This window comes from Neolamprologus brichardi, chromosome 17 (assembly GCF_056152115.1).
Source record: "Neolamprologus brichardi isolate AB-2024 chromosome 17, ASM5615211v1, whole genome shotgun sequence".
Classification (NCBI taxonomy): domain Eukaryota; kingdom Metazoa; phylum Chordata; class Actinopteri; order Cichliformes; family Cichlidae; genus Neolamprologus; species Neolamprologus brichardi.
The window spans coordinates 2905001-2932415 of NC_142120.1; the positions used below are offsets into that span (position 1 = coordinate 2905001).

At 41.1% G+C, this 27415-nt stretch overlaps 1 protein-coding gene across 1 annotated transcript in view; it reads left to right on the top strand.

Moving 5' to 3' along the window:
* The window catches only part of sgip1a (SH3GL interacting endocytic adaptor 1a), an 80147-nt gene that overhangs the window by 32637 nt on the left and 20095 nt on the right, over positions 1–27415 (top strand). The window contains exons 4-12 of the mRNA XM_087831156.1: positions 17509–17572; positions 18144–18165; positions 18271–18291; positions 18745–18801; positions 19048–19111; positions 19595–19770; positions 24350–24361; positions 26624–26645; positions 26750–26834. Of these exons, the coding sequence (XP_087687282.1) occupies positions 17509–17572; positions 18144–18165; positions 18271–18291; positions 18745–18801; positions 19048–19111; positions 19595–19770; positions 24350–24361; positions 26624–26645; positions 26750–26834 (523 nt within the window). The remainder of the gene's footprint in view (positions 1–17508; positions 17573–18143; positions 18166–18270; positions 18292–18744; positions 18802–19047; positions 19112–19594; positions 19771–24349; positions 24362–26623; positions 26646–26749; positions 26835–27415) is intronic.

Here is a 27415-nt window from a genome sequence, read left to right on the forward strand (position 1 = left end):
GACTAGTAAAAAGCGCTATACAAATACAGACCATTTACCATTTACCATTAAAAACATTGTAAATGTTCTTTTTAATCACAGGAGGAGAGATAATCCATCTCTGCCCAGCACTTTTTAAACTCTCTGAGAGCACATCAGTGCAAACTGTTCTGCATCTGCATATGATCCATCTGCACATTCAGCAGGTCGAATGCATTTGATGTTAACTTGGCCTCTTTCTATCTCCGTTACTTAAGTGCTGCAGTTATCGCAGGATTCTCTGCTGAAACGGCCCCTTTGTTGGTTTAGAAGTAGCAGCTTGTTACATAACATGGAATCACTGCTTTTTGGAAAACCTGTTTACAGCATCGTGTGCTCGATGTTTGCAACACATACTGACGAATAAAAACACAAAATGATTGAGGAATATCACAGAAAAGGTCCCAAATCTTTAGGATTATGAAAGAAATGAGAATCCATCTGATATGTTTTGCCTGTTTTCTTCAGTCGTTATTATTGTTTGTGCATTTCTTTTTTTTTTGTTGGGTATTTACAAAGTAGGTGCAGTCTGTATGTGTAGCTTGAGTCAACTTGTGGGTTATATAAGCTTTTCCATAACTCCGGGTTGCTGGGCGTTAGTGACGCTGGGAATGATGGTCTGTTCCCTCAAAGTGTTTCCAGATCTTGTGGTTCATACTGGTTTCTCTCTTGTTTTTTTCTTTCTCTCCTTACGTTACTGTTTCTTCCTCTGCCCAGCTTTTCTTTTTAGATACTCGTTTGTGTTTTCATGATTTTAATTTGAGGAGCGTCACTGTGAAAACATGCTGTCAGAGGCTTTCCATCAGTTTTCTTTTCTTTGTGAAACATAGACAGTCAGAAATTCTTTCGCCAACCAAAATCTGGCCAAACCTGTAATCTGGGTGTGAATAAGGGAGGGGTGGAAGCAGTGGTCTGCTGTAACCAGAGGGAACTGAGATTAGTGGAGGAACGAAGGCAAATGTAATCCGCAGGAATTTGGGCCGGCTTTTTAGGATCATGTCACAAGAAGACGCACGAGAGGTAAAAGACAACACGGTGTGGCGCGTTGACTCGACTCCTCTCGCCTGCCTTCTTTCTTCTCTCAGCCCCGCCCCCTTTTTGTCCTCATTTTCATAATTGTGAATCAACAAATAAAGTAATTTCCGGTTCTTCCCTCTGGGAACGCGGGAGGAGGACGTGACCAGGTTGCATCTGAGCCGCTGATATGTATCGACATTTTTTTGTTTTGTTTTGTTATCGAGCCTCATCTGGGTAAGACCACACACATGCAGCCTGGCAGTGAGCTGTGTGTGCAGAGCTGCTTGTTGCTTGTGTGCAAAGCTTCTGATTGTGCGCAGATTTATAACCTGACCTGGGATCAGCTGTTCGTCGCTCTGATCGTTCCCGTCTTTCAGATGTTCCGACACCCTCGTGTCTTTCGCACCACCTCCTCCTCCGTGGCTGGAAAATAGCAAATACTCAACATATCTAAACTTTAAACACAATAGATAAATAAAACAACAAAACACAACAAAATAAAACATTCATAAAGTGGTAATCAGATTAATTTTTTTATTTTCCCTGAATTTTTCTTAGTCCAAGACTTTTAACTTGGTGTGATGGCTGCATGCAACCACACAATTGAGATACTTAGGTAATATTTAGAGATGCACCGATACCGATACTGGTATCGGGTATCGGGGCCGATACTGTAAAATGTGTGTACTCATACTCGTAAAAGTTAACCGATACCATGAACCGATACTAACTTATTTCATTAATCAGAGGGTGGCTTGTCATTTCTGTTGTAGTTTTTTAGATTGGCCACTAGGGGGACATCCCGCGCTAAACAGGCACAGGGTTAGGCGAGTGAGACTGGCAGCTCCAGATAAAAAAGTGAAACTGGAGGCTGCTGTAGCTAGGCTAAACAAAATGTCAGCAGTGTGGAACAGCCAACTTTAACTCGGGTTTTGGAAAAGCGATGAAAAATGTCAAGAGAAAATCCACGGGCAGTTAAAATAACAGAGGCTCGACTCATTTTATTTCTCTGGATGACCAGCCAATGCCAGTCGTGGAAAACATAGGATTGAACCGTCTTCTCAGCATACTCGAGCTGCGATATGAAATTGGACACTCTGCAATAATTTAAAAGTTTATTTTATTCTCAAACCTAATTTGTATTTATTTTATTCCAAACAGAAGTGTTTATTTATTATTCTGAAAGCTCGAGACAGTGCCAATAGTTCAGTGATATTTTGTTAAATTACAATGTGGAGACTCTGCAATAATTTAACAGAAGTGCTTATTTTTCACTTGAAATTTTTTTTGTGGTCATTTTTATTACAATTTTATTTTTTATCGGCAGAGAATAAAATAAAACCTGTCTTCCAATTCATTGTATTTGTGTGTGTGTGTGTGTGTGGTAGAAGTATCGGTTTTTGTACTCTGTATCTGCAAGTACTCAGATCCAAGTATCGGTATCGTATCGGTTTGAAAAAATTGGTATCGTTGCATCCGTAGTAATATTCATTTGGTCTTTCGTCTTATGTTTACGTTATGCTCTAAAGCTTCTGCGATCATAAGTTAACTAATTTGATATTTTGAGTTTACCTGTAATGCATGACAGCACTAAGCTATCGCCCAAATGGTGGCAAAGACTTTCCTTTGCATTGTTTGTTATTTTATATAGGTATATGTTATATTGATTATATTTCTGCTCTTTCTGAGTTACCTGACCTCCGCTCCAGTCCTTCCTGGTTTGGTTGAAAGAGGAGGCTGAGGGTGGAGCTGGTTTAAATGCAGAAGCCAATAAAGTGGACTGGACCATCTATTGTGATCATGCAGGGGGAATGGGGTTCTTCTTGAATGATGGTTAGCTGTTATCTCTTTAGTTTTCACCTTTGGTGTATATAATGGTTTATTCATTTGCTATATAACTGGAGCTGTTTCTCATTTGGGCAGGTCAGTTTGTTGAGTTATGTTTTTGTTAAGTTAACCTCTTTTATGGGCCCACTTGGTTCTTAAAAACGTTATTTTTGTTATTTTGAATTTTTGTAATCATCTTGTCCTTTTTGGGGGTATAATAAAACCCCTTTTTTTGTTTGAAGATTACATTTGTGCCCGTGTGTTTCTGGCTGCTTGGATCATGACACTTGGGTTTTTCATTTTTGCATGATTTCATAAGCTTCATTAAAACACTCAGCTTCAGTTGTTACAAGCATCCAAGGCATAGACAGCATCACAGTTATTTATCTACTTGTTATTTGATGATGTAGTAAAACACAGTACAATGGTAAGAAAACTGGGATTGTGTCTCCTAACAAACGCTTACTTTGTGGCACCTGAATGTGAAACTGTGCTGAGGATCATAAAGGACTTTCAGAGGACTTTGTGTAGCATGACATGCTCTTTATTTCATTAGCTCAAGTTTGGCAGTTTTACCATCAAAGCGATTAAGGTGGGCAAACAAACTTAATGTTCCAAGATCCTTATTTTTGCTTGGATGGTTTTCTTGGACTGAAGCCGAGCTCACGGACTGTCGACGTGCCAAAAGCTGCACCGCAGCGCCGTGTTTGTTCTGCTACTCCGTTTTCTCTATAATGTGAAAAATATGAACACTTCTGTGCCAACCGACACGATGATACACTGTAAAGGATTTACTGTGAATTAGCTTCACAAAGGAAACGATCGTAATGCAGCCATGCTAGATTGCACTACACAGCACAGGGGTAAGCCTTTACATGTGCTTATCATTGAAGTGCTTCAGTACATGGATGCACCATTTAAGCTTGAAAAAACAAGGACAAAGCAGAACAAACGAGCGAAAGATGAAAGGTTGAGTTTGAGCTAAGTGTCTAATTTGTGTCTAATTTGTGTCTAATTTGTCAGTTTCCAGTGTTGCTCCCTTAACGTCTAAACAAATACTGATTGACCTGTCATTGATGACCAGATATGCTCCTGTTAGTTTGCTAGTATTACTTTCCCCATATAAACAGATTAGGTGTGTGTGTCAGCGTGTAATAGAATACATAAGGAAGATTTTAGCTATATCTCCACGACTAACTTCAAAGTATTTCTGTAATGAGCATGTGTGTTGATTCTCAATTACATTTTTTATCCTTAATCATTATTAACAGAATCACGATGGCCTGAAGGCCTGTTTTATCTCGATAAAGGCTGTGGGTGCATCTCAAACGTTTTCTCACCACAGTCTCGATCCTTTCTCCTCCCTCGTCCTCCTGCTCTTCATCCTCCTCCTTAATACTGCTGAGTTCAAACTCTGTGCAAACACCGATCTCGTGGTTTTGAGAAGAAAAAATAACATCCTCTCATCATTGAATCACGCTTCATTGTACACCCACACTGTCTTGTGCCTCATGGCTGCTTTGAGTCACTGTATTTGATATTAAAATGAAGCCAAGACAAGAATCTCTGGATAGTTGGGCCCAGAGAGCACTTTATGTATTTATCACAATCTCAGAACAGATTCTGTGAATCAAGGTAGCTCACAGTGAGCAACAGCTGTCTTTGTAATAAGACGGGAGGTTGAATCGTGCGCTGAGAGCTTGTTTAAATTTTAAAAAAGAAAATGCTCGAGCAGCCATAAAGTAAAGTTGTTTTTGTTTGTTTTTTGTTTTCTTCTTCTTTTCTTTTCTTCTTACGACAAAGATGGTGGCACACAAGATTAGTTTCCTCTAAATATTTTTTTACTGGACGACTTTCAGCTTTGCTTAGAGTTACTGTTACCTTGAAGTGAGGTGCTTGCACGTGCTGTTTTTTTGCAAATTGTGCAAAATAATATTTTTTTTCATTTTTCCTGCAGTTTGTAAAAATGAGTGCATCTCAAAAATGAAACTATGAAGACACTCGAAATAAATTTCCTGTGGTTGGAAACTATTTTATCTCACTTTTTTACATTTGTCGTTTTGAGGGATATACATGTGAAATTTTTGTAACTACAAGTAGGGCTGGGCTATATCATACCGTTCACAGTAATACCGGTGTAATGTTGGGCAACGATAAGAAAATGAAATATCGCGATAGAATATGGGTAAAACACACATGCGCAGTGCCTTTGTTTACATATTTACACATGGTGGCGACGCAGAATGAGAAGAGCGAAAGTGGATTGTTGAATGAAACAGATGAACCTGAACTGGTTTGTAAAAATGCTGCAGTCTCAGTGGTGTGGAACTGGTTTAGCTTTTGTCCGTCAGATACACAACAAAGCACTATTTTTGGTAGCGCATGCTAGCGGGCCGTCGTCATTACCGTGTTGTTTGGAAAATACGGCGCACTTAAAATCAATCCTTTGATTTGTCTGAAAGTCGACAGAGCCCCTTATAATCCCGTGTGCCTTATGTATGAACTCTGGTTGTGTTTACTGACCTGGAAACGATTTTATGTACACGGCGCTCGAAAATCTCAAATGTTTCAGTACGACTTTGCTAAGCTACGAAGCCGCACCGCGTGATGGATTGTCGGAGCATTACGGCTATCGTAGTCAGGAGCCTCGCGGAGTGATACGTACTGTGCTTCAACATAATATTACCGTATTGTGTGTGTGTAACCTGTTTTAAAGTGTTGTGGATATTATACATGGTTATGCTGAGGATATGTCGGCCAGTTTCCACTGGAAATGCCTTTTGGTTAAACTGTCAGCGAGGAATTTGCATTTGCACTGTTAAATCTTTATATAACTTTAATGCACATAAAAAAACAGCTGCTTGTTTAAGTGAAAATACATTGATGGGTTTTTTTGCACTAATAAAGTTGAGGAGTTGTAAAGTATTTTGTCTTGTGTCAATTATATCGTCAGTTATATCGTTAATGCAAATTTTCAAATGTATAATGTATCGTGATAAATATTTTTGATCATATTGCCCTGCTCTAACTACAAATGTGTGTTTAAAAAATAAATAAATAAAAAATAAATAAATATATATAAATATATATATATATATATATATATATATATATATATATATATATATATATATATATATATATATATATATTTTTTTTTTCAATTTTTCTGTAGTTTATTGCACTTTTTTGCAATTTATCTAGTTACTATGGACCTACTGTATGCATATTATTAAAATTTGGGATATATCAGTTGTATTGATGCATATTAACTTGAAATGCTACAGCAGGTCAAAATATAAAGACTTGGTTCTGTGGTGGGTTTAAAGGGTTAATAAAATGAATCACATTTGTTTTGTTGATGCTGCTGGGCTGTGTCAGAGAGATTATCCTGACCATCTTACTTATGGGATTGAAAACACTGACCACAAGTCAATAAATACATGTAGAGCAGTGCTCAGGCAGTGCTGCAGGAAATTACTTGTTTTCACTCATATTTTTATATTTTACTCAATGTTCTTTGATAATGACATAGAGCTTCATGAGCCTCTAAATATCGCGTGGGTGTGTGTGTGTGTGAGAACTGTTAAACTTCAAAATCATCTTCTTTGCTCACACTGTAGCGTATTGTCCTTTTATGTAGCGGGCCCTTTCATTTCTGTTAATTAAAAACTACAGTCAATTCAATTCAGCTTTATTTATACGGCGCCAAATCACAACAACAGTCACATCAAGGTACTTTATATTGTAAGGCAGACCCTACAATAATACATGCAGAGAAAATAAAACGACAATTAAAACGGTCTTGATCAATACGTCCAGACGCACTGGAGGAACTCATCATGTCTTGAAGCCAACATAATAATAAGGGACTGGCCTTGCTATTTTAATCCCCATTCACAAGTGAGCGTCTGTTGTAGACAACTTATCAGAATCAGAATACTTCATTGATCCCTAGGGGAAATTATTTTTTCGTTACAGTGCTCCATTATAAACAAACATTAACAGAGACAGACAATACACTAACTAAGAATAGCACAATATATACAGGAATATATATACATAAAAGTCACTTGTTAATAAATAGCTGAAAAAGGAAGAACATGTGCGAGAAGGGTGTAGCCGTTGCAGTAAACCGTGTGTTACGTGGATGAGTTGTACAGGGAGCCACAGGCAGGAATGATTTCCTGTGTCGTTCAGTGGTGGTTTTTGGTACTCAGTCTTTCACTGAACGAGCCCCTGTGACTGACCAGTAGGGATGGGTATTGTTTAGGTTTTATCCGATACTAGTACCAAACCGGTACTTTTGAAACGGTGCCGGTGCTTAAACGGTGCTCAAACTGGTGCTTAAAGAATGGAGAACACAAAATTGGTCCAAAAACCTCTCATGTTCAGCAGTTTTTTTGTAAAAAGATAACAATGTTAGCCTTTTCTGCAGCTATGGGGCATATATGGTATCACTCTTGGCTGGAAGCAGTGCTTAAACACTTTTTCTTTGGTCATTTTAGCCTTTTTGGCCAGGGTGAAGGGAGTATCTGCCATCAAACAAGAAGACAGCCGCATGTAACTATGATAATGTTTGCTAGTTCACCTTACATGCATTAATGTAATAACGTGGTTAGCCTACTCAACGTAAGCTACACACGAACAACATTAAGCTACTCACGCAGAGAAGAACGGCTGCTGCTGCATCATCATCCTCATCATTTCTGCTACACTGGCAGGGCTAGGGGCCAGGACTCTCCTCTTCGGGTTTTTGGGGGATGTTGCTAACTCCGGGTCCGATAACAGGCACCACACCCGCAGTAGATGTGCTCGGTGTGAGGTCTCGCAGCAAGCTATCAAATACGGCGCATCTTTCGGCTTTTAAAAAAACGCTATGCGTCGCCAGGTGTTTCATCAGATTTGAGGTGTTACCTCCTTTGACAGTATCACAGTATCAGCTTAAAGCACTTGTTGCAGCTGCTGAGTTTGCATCTTTTGCTGTGAAGTACAGCCAGACTTTTGACCGCTTCGCCTTGGGCATTTTTAATCTGTAGCTCTGCTCTAAAAGAACGTACGTACCTGGACCCGCCTACTACGCTTGCAAAGGTAAAATGATTGGCTAGAATCCAAAGTGTGTGACATCTCAGGAAATAAAGCACTGAAATGTGCGCTGCTTTTCGGTCTGGTTACTACCGTTTATCTCAGAACCGGTGCCATCATGGCGCCGGATACTGATACCCATCCCTACTGACCAGCATGTCATGGAGTGGGTGAGAGGTGTTATCCAACATTGTCTTTATCTTGGACAACATCCGCCTCTCTGACACCACTGCATCATCCCTGCTGATGCATCCAACCACCGCAGAGTCATCAGAAAACGTCTGAAGGTCTCTGTGCAGTGGCTGAAGTCTGTGGTGTAGAGCGTGAAGAGGAAGGGGGAGAGGACAGTCCCTGTGGTGCCCCTATGCTGCTGATTATTATTATAATTGTCATCATCTTGAGCAGAAATCTGGTACCACCTAAACCCCTTTAAAGCGTTACTTTTTTCACAGCACCCATGGAAAGGCTGCTTCTCTAACTGAACAAGTTCTTACAGCTCTGAAATGATGCTTACACAGGGAAGGGAGATATCCTCCTTTGGGTGGAGATTCAACTATGCTGCTATATTTCAGGGCACTGTCAGACTAATGTGGCCAAAAGAAGCTCTACTGTCCCCCCCCTCCCCAGTGGCAGCGGCGCTGATGTGTTTTGATAGGAGGGCATGACTGAAATAGCCACGGACATGTCTTGAGGGAGAAGTCTGAGGCCTGGCAGTGGTTAGGACAACTGTATGCTGGTATTAGTCATAGTTAGTTGTGTGTGTGAAAACATTTGAAAAGCTCTTGTAAGAGATCATTGCCTTTTGTCTTATTAAAGTTTCAAATATACATGTTTATGCACCCAAATCATTACCTAACTTGGGGGTTTGCTGATGCTTTGATCATTTTATCAGAAATATACATTTGGTAACTATATGAAGGAGGCCGAAGTCAGAAGGTCACGCTGCGACACGAGCAGGATCACTTTGAGGGGTGTCCTCGATTCTCATGTCAGCTTCTCATATCTGTAAAGATTCTTTGTCAGCAAAGTAGACGTTTCCCTCGTGTCCTTATACCAAAGATGTTAATAGCTGCTTTGTTGGCTCTGCAGCAGGGTCATTTGTAGCACAGTCCTTGGTGGATGCTATTTGGAGCCTGGGGATGAGAAGCTTGAGTGCAGGCTGTTTATAGTGAAGCAGGGGATGAGCAATAATGGGATGCAGGAAGAGATGGACACAGACGGGTAATAAATAGCAACTCTGGTTCTAGCTAACGTTTCATTTTTTAACATTTAATATATTGTAATTCTTATTATTTCTGATGTTTAAGGAAACTTGAATAAATAAGGAGGTTTAATTAAGGATGAAATGCTGTGATGGCAGCAGTGTGAAAGAAATTTGTCTGTCTCTATGACAGCATCATAAACCTGAAAGAATAAATCCAACACTAAATATCGAGTAATAAAGAGTGCAAACATATGAGGCTGCATCACCACCATCCTCACATTCTCAGTTTTTGTTCGTCTCTGCACCAACCGCTCGCACGCCGCTGTATGGTTTCTGGCTCTGACCCACTTTATTTAGAGGTGTGTGACGTCACTCGGTGTGTGCGTGCATCAAAACGATCCGCTTCCTAATATGCGTACGTGTGGAGTTGTGTGTTCATTGTGGATACATTGTTACTGCGAGCGTCGCACACGACGGCTGACAGCGCAGCCACCTGGCCTGTACAGTCAAGTTCTAATTTTAGCATTCAGAAACTGGCACTGTCTCTTTGTGTCTCACACACACACACACACACACACACACACACACACACACACACACACACACACACACACACACACACACACACACACACACACACACACACACACACACACACACACACACACACGATTTGCTCCTGGTGGTGAAATCTGGAGGTTTTCATAGGCCGTGCCCCCACATGGCAGTTTCCTGTTTGTTCTCCGAGGTAATGAGACTGGGGGGGACACTTCCACTGACATGATGTCGTCTCCCCTTCCCCTCTGACTCTTTCTCCATTTTGGAGGTGGTTGAGATGGAGATCAGAGAACTGGAAGATTAAATCCAGAGACTAGCAGAGAAGAAAGGTGGAGAATATAGAATAAATGGCTTCCTTCCTTCCTCTGCAAGCAGAGATAAAGTGGTTATAAACAGGGAAGGCTGAATGATTTGAGCGCTTCCTCGTTTGTGCAAATATTTGTCTTTGGAACGAGCTGACATACTTTGTCATTAAATCCATTTTTGAAGGTTAATTCTTAGTTTGTAGCTACTGAATAGGAGCATATGGTTTTCATTAGCACGTCTTTAGTTAACATATCTTTTCACAGTCTGCACGGCTGCAAAAACAGTACTTGAAATAAAATAGAAGCTGCATTCAGCTGCATGTCTGCTTGAGATAATAGAGGTCTTTCTTTTTTTTGCCGGGGTATCATTGCTGGTACACTGGGAGGTCAGAGAAGGGTTTCTTTCTCTCACATGTCTTCTCTTCCTTCTCCCTCTCAGAGGCAGTAAGATGAATGAGTCACTCCAACAAAAGAGCCTTTAAACCGCTTGTTTGCATTGCGCCGGTCGATCTGTTTCTTTACTGTACGTCAGTCTGTCTGCGTCCCGTCTCCCTGCTCGCTGCTGTTTCTGTCTGCAGTTGTTTATTTTTCTGCGCGCTCGTTTCTCTGCCTTCGTCCTGCACTGCTAATTACTTGCCTGCCCGCCTGTCAGTGGCTCCACATGCTTTTCCTCGTGCTTAGTCAACAGCATGACTCAATACCCACAACAACTCAACACACCATCTTCCCGTTGCAGTCGTCCCCTGCCGCTCTCCCACCTGAGCGCGCTCCGACATGCACGGCACCAGCTTATCATTTGCAAACATGTTGTTTTATCCGAGCAAAAGACGTCGAACGCGTTTTAAAAATGAGTTTAAGATATTTATTCCATGTCTAAATTAAACGAGCTCCTATTTTTCCTTCTTTTTCATTCATCACCTCTGCTGTTAAATCTCAGTGGTGTATTATCTTCCTTTCTGATTACTATGCACAGCAGCACAGGTCTCGCATTCAGAGTCTGGAGTGGCCTGGCATGGTCTCTGCTGCTGTAGCTGGCAGCATTAGCTGTGTGTGTGTGTGTGTGTGTGTGTGTGTGTGTGTGTGTGTGCTTTTCTGGTTGGCGAGCAGATTGAGCCTCTCTGTCGCTTCCCCGTTTGGAGCAGCTTGTTAACGGCCTCTGAGCTGCTGCTGCAGAAGCAGAGCTGTTCTCCACATGCATGTTGGCCCATGGCAACATGCAGGAGTTTTATTTTTATCCATGTGCGATTTGTGAATGTGTTTGTTTCCAGAGCATTGTTTAATGTTTTGGTTCCTTTTTCTTATATAGCAGGGCTAATGCAATAGATCCCAGATGTGTAAGGCGTCAGGAAATAACGCAGTAGGTGCTGTACATGGACTTCCTGCTGACAGTAGTCGATGAAATTGTAGTGAAATAAAAAGCAGAATAGAACAAATTTTTTAAAAACGGGTGGAATATCCAACAAACATGGATCCTAAAGATGGATCGGTGCATCTTGCACCCTCTGCATCTGTATTTTTGTATTCTTGAGGCTCCGTAATTGCACAACTGTGCCCCTCATTTCCTAATTTGCCTTTTCTACTTGACAACACATCAGGTACAAGACGGGTATTTTTCTCAGAGGTGTTTTGGTTTGTGTCGATGTGCTCTGTTTGTCTACCTGCAAAAATTGCACATGAGCACTGAGCACGTAATATACAATCTTCAGGTTAATCGTCATGGCAACAGCATGTAATGAGCTCTTTTGCACATGTGCTCAGTTTAATAATTGCAGTTTTTCAAGGCGATGGTTTGTTTTTATGGAAGTCTGTTAGTGACAAACACTGGATGGAGGCTGCAGGGTGGATCTCACAGAGATGTGATAACGCCATCTCGTTCAGCTTCCTCCTCCTCCGAGGTTGGCCTGAGCCACACATTTTTAACAAATCAACATTATTTGAATTTCATAGACATTAGTACAGAGACCCACAGTCTTCTAGGAAAAAAAGTGGTGTGCTGTTGCTCTTCAAGTGCCTTGTAGTTTTTTAGATTTGGCAGTGTCCTGTCCTGTTTGGCTTTACGTCCTTTGGCTTTTCCTGAAATTGCATTACTGTGTCTTGAGAAGAGACCACTAATTACGTTAGCACATCCTTCTGAACGGAAGCCATCAAGTCATTAAATAGTATGCACCGCAAACCCTGCTATTTCCCTCTCTGTTAATGAACTCCTGCCACACACATTCATGCATTCATGTCATGGTGCAGGTCCTGCAATGTCCTAACAAGGAGTAATCGTTTATTGGGTTATTTAAAAATACAAACGTTTGGTGGAGTCGTGTGTGAATACAAATATCATAGTATTTCAATGCTAAACATTGTAATGACCTCGAATAAAACGTTTTCCTTGTTCATTATACTGTTATTGTCCTTTTCTTGCACTCTTTAATTATTGGGAGTGCTGTTTTATAGTAGATGGACATGAAATAAAAATAAGCTTCATAAAAGCAATAAGAGGTCATTCCCATAAATCAAAATAGTCCTGCAGGGTTGAACTCATTTAAGGTAATGTGCATGAAAAAGCAAAACGACACACATGTGCATTTTCTTAGTACAGCTGTGAACATGTCAGCTGCTGCTTCAGGGACGTAGTAGAAATGAACCCCAAAATAGAAGTAAAGGTATTTATTTAAGCTGTCAAATCTGAAACCAGTAAGATGTCAAGAAAGAACTGGGTTTCTGATATTTTGGTTCACTTTGAAAACCATCACTGCTGGCCTTAACTGAGCCTCACGAGAGGAGAAATGTAAAAGTAAATGACTTTTATGCTTCCAACTGGATTTTTGTAGTTTTAGTCAAAGCAACTCTTTAGCTAATGCTACAGCGACACTAGGAAGACACCGAGCGGAGACTGTGTGATGAACAAAATTGTGACACGAACGATCTTGTTGCCTTTGAAAATGAGTTCAGGTTCATCGCTGTCTTCGGAGCAGCTTTGGTGCATTCAGGTTGTGGTTTAACTCTTTCATGCATGAATTTTTACAACCTCAATCAGGATTTTGTTCTTAAGTATTTTTATTCATCTTTAGGCATAAAAAAAGATTTTTGAACTTCATTTTTTTAAAACGTACTTTTCAAAGAGTTTTTTTACATGTCCACTTAGTCCATAGGTGTCAAACTTTGGCCCGCGGGCCAAATTTGTCCCGCAGCCTACTTACATTTGGCCCACGAAGCCATACCAAATTACTATTAGAGTTGACCTACTGGTATTATACAGCTAATATATATATTGTTTAGTATTAAGCTTTGCTTGTTCCATATTCAGTTTTTCAGCAAAACTTGTTTGAGTCCATAAGAAAAGATCTGGAGGAAGATTTTTTTCAATAAATATTAATGTTAGCCCACGACTTTGTTCCAGTTTTAAATTTTGGCCCACTGTGTATTTGAGTTTGACACCCCTGACTTAGTCCACTGGCTGAGCAGCGGGTGGCAGGTATGGAGTGGTTTATGAGCAAGTATACCATCAAGACTGACACAAATAAAAGAAAACAGCCTTTGAATAGCTGTAACTGTGGTGACCGCTGCGCGTGAAGGGGTTAAACGTTTAGTCTGCTGTCGATCTGCTGTTAGTTTGGGATCGAATGAGGTCAAGTTGATAATAATAACATATGTGATGGGACGGCGATTAACTGGTAAACTCGCAAATTTGTTGCCATCTATGTTCACAGAAAAAATCACGTTTACCTCAGATTTCAAACAGCAGTTTGTCTATAAAGATTCATGTAGCTGCTGCAGGTGGTGATTTAACTGAAAGATTATAAAGGTGCCCGACAATCTTATTATTTTATTTTTTTTAAATAGCCACAACACAAACATTTAGCAACCAGCTGTCACGTCCCCCATCAAAAACACCAAGATGAGTTGTGCTCGTTGCTGCAGACTCAGGTTAAATAAATGAGTCTGCAGTCATTTGCAAACCAGTCAGTCTGCAAGTGTTTGCAGTCAGTTCACATCAGGCCGTGATTGTTTGGAGACCGTTTGCCTCCCACCCGGTGACCTGTGCAGTCACCGTGGGATCAGGTTGGTTGTGTTGCTTGATCAGTCTGTTGGAGACCAGTTGGTTGTTGCAACTATTTGCAGTATTTTAAGGTTTGGCACCAAAAAACTTTCTGCGTCAGTGGGTCCACTGATTATTATTTATTTATTAATTTTATTCCCATTTATGTTTGTTTACTTGCTTACTTATTCATTGGTTTCCTAGTTGCAACCTCATTAAAACTAGGAAAACTCCACCCCAGTGTGAGCGAGCCACAAGTCAAACTCTTCAAAGATTAATCGGACACGACGATATCAGACTAAAATAAACGTCTGTGCCTTGGTAGCCCAGCTGTTGAAGGAACAATTTAAGCTCCTTCCATCCGTTATACTAAAGGCTGAGAGAGAGCACACTGTGTCCTCATCTGGAAGCCTCCCACAGATGGTTCACTGAGATCAGAAGGAGGGGAAACTGGTCTGGGAAAGCCAGAGATTGAAAGAAGAGATTGCAGTTTGGCATCGCGAAATGAAGCCGTCTGTACTTCGAAAGGGAAAGGGGTAAAGCTCGACATCAGCTGAGGGGAGGAGCTGTCTGTGCATGTGTGAGAAGTGTGCACGTTTCATTCGTGTCTGTAAAATACAAACAGAATGAGCAAGCAGGCAGCAAACGACACATACGTATGTACTCACAGGGACACACAAACCACAGTCGCCCTGCTGAAGTACATGAAAGTAATAATACTTGTTGTATTTTGGTACTTTGTCGCTTCGCTGAAGGCCATCGATGGCTGTTTATGTTTAAGGTCTGTAACGTGTTAGACGGGTAATTAGGGCGGCTCGATTATGGCACAAATGATAATCACGATTATTTTCACTGAAATTGAGATCTCGATTATTTGACGATATTTATTTAACAATAACAATGTGTTGAATAATGACTTTAAAGATTGTCAAAAAATAATATAAAATAGTGCAAATACTGATAACAGTGCAAATGTTTGCAATATAAAAAATAAATGAAAAATGTAAACATCTATGTTTAGTGAACTTTGCAGTGTTGCTCTGTGGTGCAGCTACGACACTGTAGCAAAGTTTACACACTGTGTCTACTTGATCCACGTCTGACTCTGAACCCATAATGTTTCCACACCACTGAAGTTTTTTTACCTCTTTTCAACCAACAGCAGTCACTCTCCTCTCCAAATAACTTCTGCTTAGCTTTCCGAGCTTCCCTCGGGTCCTCTTAATCAGCGGTCCCCAACCCCCGGGCCTCGGACCGGTACCGGTCCGTGAGTCGTTTGGTACCGGGCCGCGAGAGTTGAGGCTCAGGTGTGAAATGTATAGTTTTCAGGGTTTTTATCGGTTTTCAGCGTTATTTTGTTATCGTTTTTATCGTTTACTCGGTTTTCCTGGGTCTTTTCACGTGTGTTATGAATAAATCTTCTTTTTTTCGGTACCGGTACTAGTTTTATTTTGTTGTATTTATCCACGACACCTTAAAGGCCGGTCCGTGAAAATATTGTCGGGCATAAACCGGTCCGTGGCGCAAAAAAGGTTGGAGACCGCTGCTCTTAATTGTTGCGACACGTGTTCGAAACGCAGAGAGGTGCGCTTGATGTGCCACACGGAGCAGCGCGACAGTAAAGCACGAGGGAGGGGCTAATAATCGGCTCAGTCATTTTTAATGATCGTTGAAAGCCCAGATCGTAATCGTGATTAAAATTCGATTAATTGAGCAGCCCTACGGGTGATGCATCACCATAAGATAAAAGGATAAGAAAGCATTAAAAGAAAAACGGAAACCTTCCTGCTCTTCATCCACGATCTCAGTGACCTCACTGATTAAAAGCCGATGTTTTCGTATGAAAGAGTGCTCATCGTGTGCCTCGTAAGATTTCTGATCTTACCTAAACTCTTATTTTTGACTTTGCCTTTATAGAAACGAGCACTTCTTTCCAACACCTGATCTACTCGTGTCCGTCAGAATTCATGACGCTCTTGGCTCATGAATATTCTGCTGTGTGTGTGTGTGTGTGTCTCTACCTTTTCGTATATAAAGACAGATCAAGTCCTTATGTGCAACATATGAAACTGCCTTTAGTCTTTCTGTATGTGTGCTGGTGCTGATTGTAAGCAGCGGGATATTTATTTGAACCTTGACAGTCACCATTAATAGGATGCAAGGCTGAGTATGTTGGCAGCATCAATGGAGAGTATTTCTGGGAGCGTCTGTCCTGGAGACCTTCTCGGATTGATTTCTCGCTCTGATGCAAAATTAGTCGAGTGGAGAAATGAAATAAAAACATGGAAAAATGTAAACAAGGTGCAGATACTCTGCTTTTGTCCCTGTGGGTCTGCTGTAGTAGTCTGCTGAGCTTTGGTGTGGTTTCCTGTAGACGCTCTTAATTTTTAGCAGGAGACTACGATGATGATATTTGTCTTTTATTCATGAGTAGGGTCACTGGTGTTGAATTTGAGTACCAGAACACATCAAGGACAGGAGCACGATACCGTTTTGTGTGTGTGTGAAGTAGCATCAAGTTTCTGGTTGGACTTGTGTGTAACTGCATGTGGTGTGAGGTTGGTCCTTAGATTATGTGATGAGATCGCAACCACACAAAGAGGAGGAAGCATGAGAGTAAGGGAAACATTGGAGAAGAAATGGAGGACAGCTGGGCCTTCATTTGGGGTAAGAAAGAGGTGCGAGCATTTGAGTTTGTTTAGCCTAATGTAACTAAATTAAACACGACTCATTTCATAGACAGGAGGATTACAGATTAAGATTACATATTTAATTTTTAAAACTTGAAGCTGGACTAATGTGCTGGTCAACTGGCAGAGTTGTTTTTGTAGAGTGATTCCTGAACAAACAGGATACTTTGTGCTTAAATTGGTAAAACAGGAGAAAGTCCACAAGTTTCATGTGAACAGTGTCTGCGTTTCTTGTTTTTCACCTTTTGTCCCGCAGCTGTACGGAGTCCACGGAGTAAATGCGTTTTGTTTTAAGGCATTAACTCGAGCTTCCTCGAGGCCTAAACACACCAGCGCTGTAATCGTTTGTTTTTCAATGAGCGGCTCCATTAGAGCTTCAGGAGATGTGAGGTGATGACTGTAGAAGGCTGGTTTGGTATGACCCATGAATCACTGAGTAATTACCAACTCCAGTAACTTAATGGCTGATTTTGTTCTCACCTTGTGAGTTTGTCTGCGAGCATTTTGAGCTAGTAATCAAACTCCTGTTCGGTGCATTAAAAGTCAGCAGTTTCTCAGCTGCTTTCTTGATGTTCGCTGTGCTCAAAACTTTGTTTTCATTCTTTTTTTTGACCTCGCATTGATGCAATGAGTCACTAAATAACACATAAAACGTTTTCTTTAATTTCCTGGGTGATGGATGAGTCATTCACTGAGCCTTTAACCCACGAAAGCTTCAACTTCTAGTCACGTCTTTGTTTCTGCATAGAATAATTCACCTTTTTCTCTTTTCAGGATTGAAAAAACGTACCAGGAAGGCCTTTGGGATACGGAAGAAAGAGAAGGACAATGATTCCACGTAAGTCCTCTGTTGTTGTTTGATCCACGCACAGAGCTTATTAGTGCTTCACTATGATGCTGTGAAGTGGAGCTACAGGCTGACTGAACACTCGGGGGGGAATGATATGTGACAGTAGGTTATGCATATTTATGGCAAAGGAATGAAGGGATTGTGGTCAGGAAGAACAATTACAGGATTAGTATGTCAAATGCGTGAAATGCTAGACAACAGCTTCCTGTAATCATCTGCTGAATACTGTATAGACTTTATAGACACTTTATTGTATGTCGTGTGTTATTTAGGATCTCACACAAGCTTACAATACTTGTTGCTTGTTTTTTGTGTAAGAAAAAGGGAAGAAATGTTCTGCATTTATGTAGCTATGACAGTCATAATAAAGGAAACTGCTGCCTTGTAGCCATGTTCTAATCTTACACAAAGCAGTTGAAGTGTTATGAACCTGCGTGTCTGTGGAAGTGTGTGACTATGATCATGTGAAAACCTTTTTTGTATCTGGATTAATCAGAAAAAGACTTAAATGAAGAAGTTGTGTCCTAAGTAACATTTTCCTTTCTTTTGGTTTGCACAGGGGGTCTCCGGACAGAGATGGTGTAAGTAACAGAAACAGTTTAATGTATTTATGTAAGCCCGTGTCATCAGAGAAATTTGTGAAGCACATTGTTTTTGTGTTTTTTCTTTTTCTTTTCACCTGACAGGAACCTCGAGAGGTTGAATCGGTACTGAGCTCAGCTTTTTAGACGAGACCACACTCTAGAGAAGTGTAGTGTGTAGAGCTTAGACTGGTCATAGACGTCGCAGTATGTTCTTTAACTCATCAGTCTGATGCAAGTGCAGCTGTTTTTATCTGTTCTTTAGCGGGCTCTCTGAGGAAACTTTGTGGGGGTGTGGGGGGCGTTAGGGGAACAACACCAAGTCATTTGGAGTTATGATGAAACCTCAGTCTTGAAATCCTGTTCAGCTCCATCGACTAACATAAAACAAAAAACAGCCAATTTGATGACTTGAGGAGCCGCTAACGTAACAGAGTAGCCTCAGAGTAAATCTGGAGTTCAAGGTGTTTGAGATTAGCTGAGACGTAGTTCCACTGTGTAGGTGTGTAATGCAGTTGCAGGTATCGTTTTTTGTTTGGTGAGATTTTAGTCAAACTGTTTCTGTTTTCTCGCTCTCAGAAGAAGACGAACGGGGCCCCGAATGGCTTCTATGGAGATATCGACTGGGACAGATACGTAAGTAAAAACTGCTTTGTAGGCCCAAGATGATGTTCAAGGCTGTTTGTTGGTTTCACTTTCATGTCGTGACTCTTCTGTGTTTTATAAAACATATCAACAGCTTCACATATGTTAATTGTTTGTAGATGGTCCCGTCAGGTCAGCGGGTTTACGTGTAGCTTGTGGGTTGTCTGTGTGGGGTTTTTTACTCTGCAGGAACAGCTGCTGTTTGTCACAATCATTCAGACTCATTGTGTCTTTCAGAACTCTCCTGAGGTGGATGATGAAGGCTACAGTATCAGACCTGAAGATGAATTAGAAGAGGAAGATATCCTCAGCACAGCTTTTAATACGTGGCAGTTTCTGTCACGTTACTTGGCGAGAACTGGATCGCTTTCATTGTTTGTGTCGCATTTGCTGCACACTGTTGGGTCGGTTTTTGTCGTGCATGTGATGGAAGACAAACGTGACTCGGCTCACAGAACAGATCAATATGATTAGTGTTTTACTGAGAAATGGCTCAAGCTCTTTAAAAAGGTGCTTAGGCAGCAGATTTAAGATACAGAAAAGTCTTCATTTTTATTATGTGGCTAATAAAAAAGTAATTAAAAACAAATTTATAAAGTGGGTCAGAAAAGAAAATTTCTGTCTGTGAATGTGTCTTAAACAGGATGATGTCACAGAAAACAGACTTTTGTAAAGAAGAAAAGATTTAAGTACAGACACACAAAGCTTCACCGTGGTTCCTGGGTTTCTCATCAACCGTAAGATGAAATGTAAACGTTTGTTTTCCTTGACATTTTTCTTTCACTCGCCACCAAAAAGTCTCACTTCTTCTCCTCCGATGAGTCCGAGGGAGAAGAGGACCACAGGAAAAAATTCAAGATCAAGATCAAGCCGCTGCCGCCCGATCGTGTTGTGGAGGCGCCCTCGGTCGATGAGCTCAAAGCCTCCATAGGCAACATAGCTCTGTCCCCGTCTCCCATGGTGAGTAGATCTGGTTTCACTGGTCCGTCTCTGCTGGCTTTAAGTTAGCCGTGCATGCATCATTTTCTGATTTGTGGTTTTAACTGTGCATAAATGTAGCCGTATCGTCTTTTCTACTGTGTGTGGTACTACATGTTGAGCTGCTACTGTTTCTCTACAATATAAAGCTGCTTTATTGCTCAAATGGGACATAAGGCCACCACGAGGACGACTGAAATCACATTTCATTCCTCTGTTATCATTTATAAAAGACCTCTAATTTCATATAATTGATTTCAAGTGTTTGTGATACAGTCTTGGTCAGACTTGGTCATAGTCGCTGACTTCAGTGTTTGGAGTAACTCGAGGCAGATGTCCTACCACAGCAGAAACCATCTAAGCACCGCTGCAAAATAGCAGGGTGTGAAGCTCTTATTTGAAGTGATGCAGCTCAGTCGATGAGTCCAAATTCTCACCAGCGTCCTCCATGATTAGCGACATCCCTGCCTTTCTAGCTGGGACCCATAACTTGTGTTTTCCAGTGAGGAGAGCTGGCTTAAGTGTCTATCTTGAATTATTCAGGTAGGAAAGTGGGCACCTGTGTGTCAGTCTGCTGTGGTCATTTGAGCCTCTGGGCCTTAATAATTGAGTCCAACTTCACCCACTGACTGTCAACCTGATCACGTGTGAATGATTTTTCACGCTGGTCACGTCTGTGTGAACGTTTATGAAGAGCTAATGCATGAGGAGGCCGGTGTTTCTTACCCTTTCTCAGTTTTTGATCATTTTCAAAGGACTATTATTTCAGTGTGACAAGCTCTATTTATAAGGCTTTGAGCTAGGGCTGCACGATTTTGCATAAAATGAGAATCACGATTTTTTTTTTGCTTAGAATTGAGATCACGATTCTCTCACGATTTTCTTTTCCAGTATAAATATTTATTGCACTTATTAACTGCACATCAACTTCGTAACAGTTGAGACTGAACATAAAAACAATAAATGTCTCACGTTTTGTCGTTGCTCAAAATGTTGTACTGCTTGTAATTGCGTCTCCACCGTTGCTCGACACTGCGTGTATAGAGCAGGTAGTGCAACAATAGAAAAATAGTTGCGGGACGGCACTGTGTAGCGTTTGTCTAGCGTGTTGATCGTTTTCCTAAATCCCTCGTTTTGCACAGTGTTGATGGAGCCATATCTTTGGTCAGGTGATAAGTAACAGCCTCCGTAATTTCTTTGTGCCTGCGGGAGTTCGACGGGTATAGGGAAGCGCTGTATAAGGTTCCCGTTATTGATGTTTGGGTGGTTGACCGGGACGGATTTTCTCCCGTCACTTCATGTGACAGGAGAAAATCTGACGTGCTCTCCGTTGTTTTTTCCTGCCAATTTTAGCATCACACAGCGCAAGTGTTGCCAACTCCTCAGTAAGGAAAATCGCTATTGGCTGTCCTAAAAGTCGCTAGAAGTCGCTAAATGACGTCATCACCTAATTTGCATAATTGGTCATGCTAATGTAATTGTAACCTACGCTGCTGGAGAGAGAAATAACATTGTGGACGAGACATAAAGTGAGCAAAAAACATCCTAAATGCATTTAGAGTTTATTTAGAACTACAAATTAAATTTCTTTTAGCAATTATTGTTTTTTGTAATGTCACAATTCCAACCCTGCTCCTTTACCCGGGCTTGGACCGGCAAAAGTGAACCGAAATAGGCACTCTGGTGGAGTTACTCTGTGTGTGTGTGTGTTTATAAGTAGTTTTAAACCTGATCCACAAAACAGCATAAGAGTAAAAGAGTAAAAGAAGAACTGACTGCGTTACAGCACCTGCTGCTTGTTGAGAGTAAAAGCGATATGCGCTTTTTTTTTTAGAAAAAAAGTCGCTAGGGGGTCTGAAAACTCGCTAAATATAGCGACAAAGTCGCTAAGTTGGCAACACTGCACGGCGCAGCTTCTGTATCACGTGGTATAAGGCTCCGCCCTTGTCATTTGTTGAGCAGGAAGAGTGAGCGCTTGTTTTCATGCAGATTACGTCCCGGATCAAAATCCGGTACAATCGTCGTCTTTTTTTCTTCTTCTTTCTTTTTTAATCGTTGTCATTTGGAAATGAGATCGCACATAAGTATGAATCGAGATTGCGATTTTCTAACGATTAATCGTGCAGCCCTACTTTGAACACTAATACTTAACATTTATCTTATTTAGGAGTAGAAGATAAACAACACACAATAAGATGTCAAGTGCGGCCCTAACTGTATGACATATTTGAGTGTTGCTCTTCATTTTGGTTTAAATCGGCATGACGTTTAACTGCCCGCCGCGTTTTCTTCATACATGCACACTAGGGGTGGGCGATATAAACGATATAAATTTGGCCAATGATAGAGATTTCGACTATATCGCTCTATCGTGATAGCGCATGTTGATGATGTCACCAAGCTGTGCCTGTTTTGGTCGAAAGCATAGCAGCGGCTATAACCATTATCATCTGCAAATCATGGCGGGCGACAGTCATAGCAAAGAGATGAAGCACTTTTGAAATATGGGGAAAGCCAAAAACTGCGCTTCCTCCACTTCCGTAACATTGATCCATTAATGTTGAATTCTCTCGCATTTGCTCTGTTCCCATGTTGTTGCAGTATATTAATAACTAACCTCGTATTGTGGATGAATAATCTCAGTTGTTCTCCTGACTGAAGTTTGGCCCGTGTACAGCATCCTGCTATGCGATTGCATTTGTCCCTAAAAACATCTTTTTAACAGATTTCTGCCCAAATCGTTTCGAGGTCAGTAAGCACAACCAGAATTCATACATAAGGCACACTCTTGATCTTGAATTAAAGTATTTTAAGTCCTTATAGTGTGGAAAATACGTTATACAGAAGAAAAGAAGATATCGTTACCGCACGTGCTTCAAATTATATCGCAATATGAATTTTAGGCCATATCGCCCAGCCCTAATGCACACAGTTATTTTATGGCTATGGGTAAAATAATTTTTTAAAAAGGAATATAGGCCATGTGTTAACTGAAAGACTAAACACTGACTGTTGCATGTATGTGTTTGTTGTTTCTGTAACCTCATAAAGAAATCTAGAGTATTGGTTGATGTATAAATGGAACTGAATCCAGGGGAAACGCTAACACCATCCCGGCTTTATGTGCCCGTGTCTGTGGCTTTAGATGACTGCTTGCGTTGTAAAAGAGACTCTGCTATGCCAGTGTTGATGTACCATTCCTCCTTTTTAATCTTTCTAATTCTCTCCCTGTGCTGTCTTGATTTTCTTTCTCTCTCATCTCATTATTCGCTGCCTCAAATGATGCTAAACTCTGTAGAGGAGTCCGGTAAGCCTTTGCTTTGTACCCCTCCACCCCCTTAACCTTTTCATCTCTCTTGGCATTTACTACCTGCTGAAAATAGGCTAGCTACATTTAAAGCGAAATATTTATAGGGCCTGTTTTGTGATTTCTCTGTGGCTGTAGCCACTCGTCACTGCGGTGCCAGGTTATTCTCAGCGTTTTCGCGCCTCATGCACAATGATGTGGCTGCCAAAGTATTTGGACTATGTGAGCCCTCGTCTTTCAGGGTGTTTCTGCTGGCTAAGATTTCTTAAATCTGGTTTTAATGAGTTTTTGAGTGTTGAGCGCCCAGTCCTCAGTCCAAACAACTAGGTTGCAAACAGTAGAGGCCAGCAAAAGGTCAAGGATGGAGTGAAAATGTTTGAGCTTAAATAAGAGATCTCACATGACTTTTGATATCTTTGACATCTTACTTTTTATATTTTGGGCAGAAACAAAGAATGGGTCCTACCTGAGCACCAAAAGCAAAGAAGCAATGTTTTCTTTTTGGTTCTTTTACATTTTCATATTTCAAATAGAAAACGACATCATGTCTTTAAAGGCTAAAAGGTCATAACGTGAGAGTCTGACAGCTTCCTGCTGCGCTTCCTGTTTACATACAGCGAAGCAGCAGTGATTGGTTATGACAAGCAATACAGAGCTTTGTCCTTCACCAGCGTATCCAATCAGAGGTCTCCTTTCTAGGAGCGTTTCCCACCCACTGTTGCATCACTTTAATCGCTCACGGCTCACTGCACAACTGGATCAGGCACGAGAGTGAGCGATGGAGGGAGAGATGGCTGAGGCGAGGTGGACATGACAGACAGATGGAGAGATTTCAGTTCAAATTAAAGATGCCAAGAGGGCAGATGGAGTCTAGAAGGGAGAATAAAAGGAAACTCTAAAGGATTAGTTGGCAAAAGGGTGGTGTTTGCAGGAAAGTGATTAGAATAAAGATGGATGAAAAGTGAGCCCATTTGAGATTCTAGAGCGACTACATGTTGTTCTTGAACACGAACCTTGTTAGTTTAAATAAGTCATTCTCACATTTTTCCTATTATCTGTTTGACATCACACAGCTGTTTGAGCTTATTTAAGATACAAATCTGAGACAGATGAGCTCGTTTTTTATGACCACATCCTCAAATTCAGCCAACCAGGCCAAAAGTTCTTCTCACCCTGATGCATATGATGTCTCCTTTACTGATTTGTCACTCTCTGATCAGGTGTCTCTTCTCTCTTCCTTTTTGCTGGTCACAGAGACGCAGCCCGGTAAGTGGCTTCTTCTTCCTTTTCCCTGGGCTTAGACTAAATGTACCGCAGCATGTGCCACATGTCTACTTATTCATTTCTCCTTGTCCTCGGGGTCAGTTGAATAAGGGAAAATATGTAAGGGTCAGCAGTTAAAACAGTCGATCAATATGTTTCAAAATTTCATTAACATTAAAAATATTTTTAGCTTTTTAAGATCAGCGATATTCTTGTGTACTTCTTTTGGGTATTTCTTTGCCTTGAATGGCTTCATGCTTGGTCTCTACTGGGGACATAATTTACACTTTGGACATCTCGGACTCTTTGATGTCTCACTTCAGTCACTCCCCATCGTGTCTCCTCATCTGCTCTCCTCCCTGCCTTCTTCTCTCTCCTTATCTGCCCTTTGTTGGCCTCTCACATCCTGCTTGTGGTGAATTCATACACATGCTCTCTTAGACTTTGGTGTTTGGGATCACAGCCGAGAAGGCATTAATGTTTGTGCTGTCGCCTCCCCATCATCAACACTGGTCTCTTTTTTTTTTTTTTTTTTTGTACGCCAATCGCATCTTATCACGTGGCTTCTTACAGCTTCAGAGGACGTTTGGAAAACCTTTAAAGACTTCTTGCTTTGACGCCATAAACCACTGCAAGCAGATTTAGTTTACCAGTATGCCACTGTCAGACAGATTTGATGTTAACAGTCTTATTGTTGTAGCAGCTTTGCATCCCTTCATTTTTTCTGTCTCCCTATTAACGTTGGGCAATTGGACGAATTTATTGACCACAGCGATAGGCTGAGCGTTTCACCGCTCGCTTTTACAAGAGCGATTTATTTGTTTATTTATAAGTTAGTTTCAACCAACAAAGTCATGTTTGAGTCTTTGCTGGCACAGTACGTCTGCACGAGCGGCACACCTCTTTGGTTATATCCTCAGGTTTACCTCTTTCACCTGGTTTAAAGCCAAAGAAATCCCAAATTGGTGACTTTTGTCACTACCCGATCCGTACCGGAAACCTGATCGGTACCCCGCATGCGCGAAAGGTGTCTACTTCCGGTCGTAGCATTTTACGATAGTTATGGGTCAGAGTATCGGTTAAAATGTTAAGAATAATAAGTATATCTTAAAATGTTTGCATTAATGAAGCATTTCAATATAATAAAGACAAAAACGAAAAATAAAAAGATGGTTACGGATCAGGACTCCCCGATCCTTACTGCGCATGTGCAGATGTTTTCTTCTCCTTCTGTTCGTTTAATGGCAGTTTACTCCCCAGTATAAGAGGACACCGCCACCTGCTGACTGAGCGAATGAACCCTATTATAAACTGAATTGGCGTCATTACAAACGCGTGTTAACTGTGATTTAGTGATAGTCGAGTGTGTTTATGCTTGTCTGTGTGGAGAGGATTGTTGGAATAGTGATGATGATGTCCGCTATCACTGTTAATTGTCAGTAAACACTTCATCTGGCTGATGAATCTTCACGTGACACATTGCTAAGTCAGTATTATTAAGTCTGTAATTAGACGCCATTGTTATTCTTTTACGGCGCTTTTGTTCAATCGGGGAACGCTCTCTGTTGAGGAGAAAAGCAGGAATTTGTTTGTATACGGATTATCCATAGTTTAAATGTCCCGGGCAGTCGAAAAGGAGGCAGAGCTGTTGAAAAATGCTAGGAGCTAACTGAGCGCTAACCATCATTCAAATATATTGAATGTCGCAATGTTGGCAAAGAGAGGAAGTGACGTAAGATTTGCGCATACGGGGTACCGATCGGGTTTCCGGTACGGATCAGGTAGCAACAACTTTGTATTTTACTTTTTGGCAACTAGTTCCTCCATGTTTGGACTTTTTGTGTTCTAAACACGTAAATTGGTCCGTGCATGATTACATTGCTCCGCCCATCAAAAAGTCACCTGCCCGAATATATCGGCCATCGTCATTTATTGGACTGATGAATGTCGGTTAGAAAAATGTGACGAATCGCCCAAAGTGGTGAAAGCATGTAAGTCATGCCTGCTCATGTGAAGTGTAACGGAGTGCAGTCTGATCAGATTTAGTCGCAGTTCAGCCTCCGACCTTCAACAGCTGTTGTCTTTGCTCTGTTCAAACACAGTTTCAGTTTCAGAAAGAAAAGAATAAAACAGCTAAGAACATTTTTGGTTTTATTAGAAATCCTCATACATGGATGGAAGAATGTTGGACCAAACATGATAACAATTTGAGGTTTCCTGTCTTTGACTTTTTACATTTCCATGTTGTTTCTTTCCATGTTACAGGGTTTGAAAAGGAACACGTCCAGTAAGTATCAGCTCCATCACCTCAGGCCAAGCTGCTTTTTACAAGTGACAAATTAGGAGGATGTGATGTAAGATTAACGTAAATACATTTCATTTTGGGCGGAGGTGAAGAGATCGCCAGACCGAGACGCGTCGTCCCTCCTGCACCCGCTGTGGCCCCCACACCAGCTCCAGCACCACAGCCCCCCAGGTGTGTATCTGTGTCGCTGCTCGTCCTTTCTCCTGCCTTCGGATCACACTTCAGTCCCGAAGTTTTGTGCAGTTGGTCTATTTTAGCTTTTTGCTCGTTCCGCAACACTGATGCGTTCATTTTAATTATACGTATTTTTTTAGACAGCTGTAGCTTTTCTTGATGTTTTAGTCAGTAACAAGAGGCACAATCGCTGTATCATCATGCATAAAATGTCTACATTTGGAAACTGCATCATACGTTGGTGAGGTTTTTGTTATCTTCAATATTTTCTTTGCTTATTAACTGCAGGCTTAAACTGTGGCATGCCACATGAAAAATAGTGTAGTCAGAGGAAATGTCTTCGGGTTGTACTTTTTGGTTTTGATCTTTTTGCCATCTCATTAAATAATTCCAGACAAAAACTGTCCTCTAAAGTAGGGCTGCTCAATTAATCGAATTTTAATCACGATTACGATCTGGGCTTTCAACGATCATTAAAAATGACTGAGCCGATTATTAGCCCCGCCCTCGTGCTTTACTCTCGCGCTGCTCCGTGTGGCAAATCGAGCGCACCTCTCTGCATTTCAAACACATGTCAC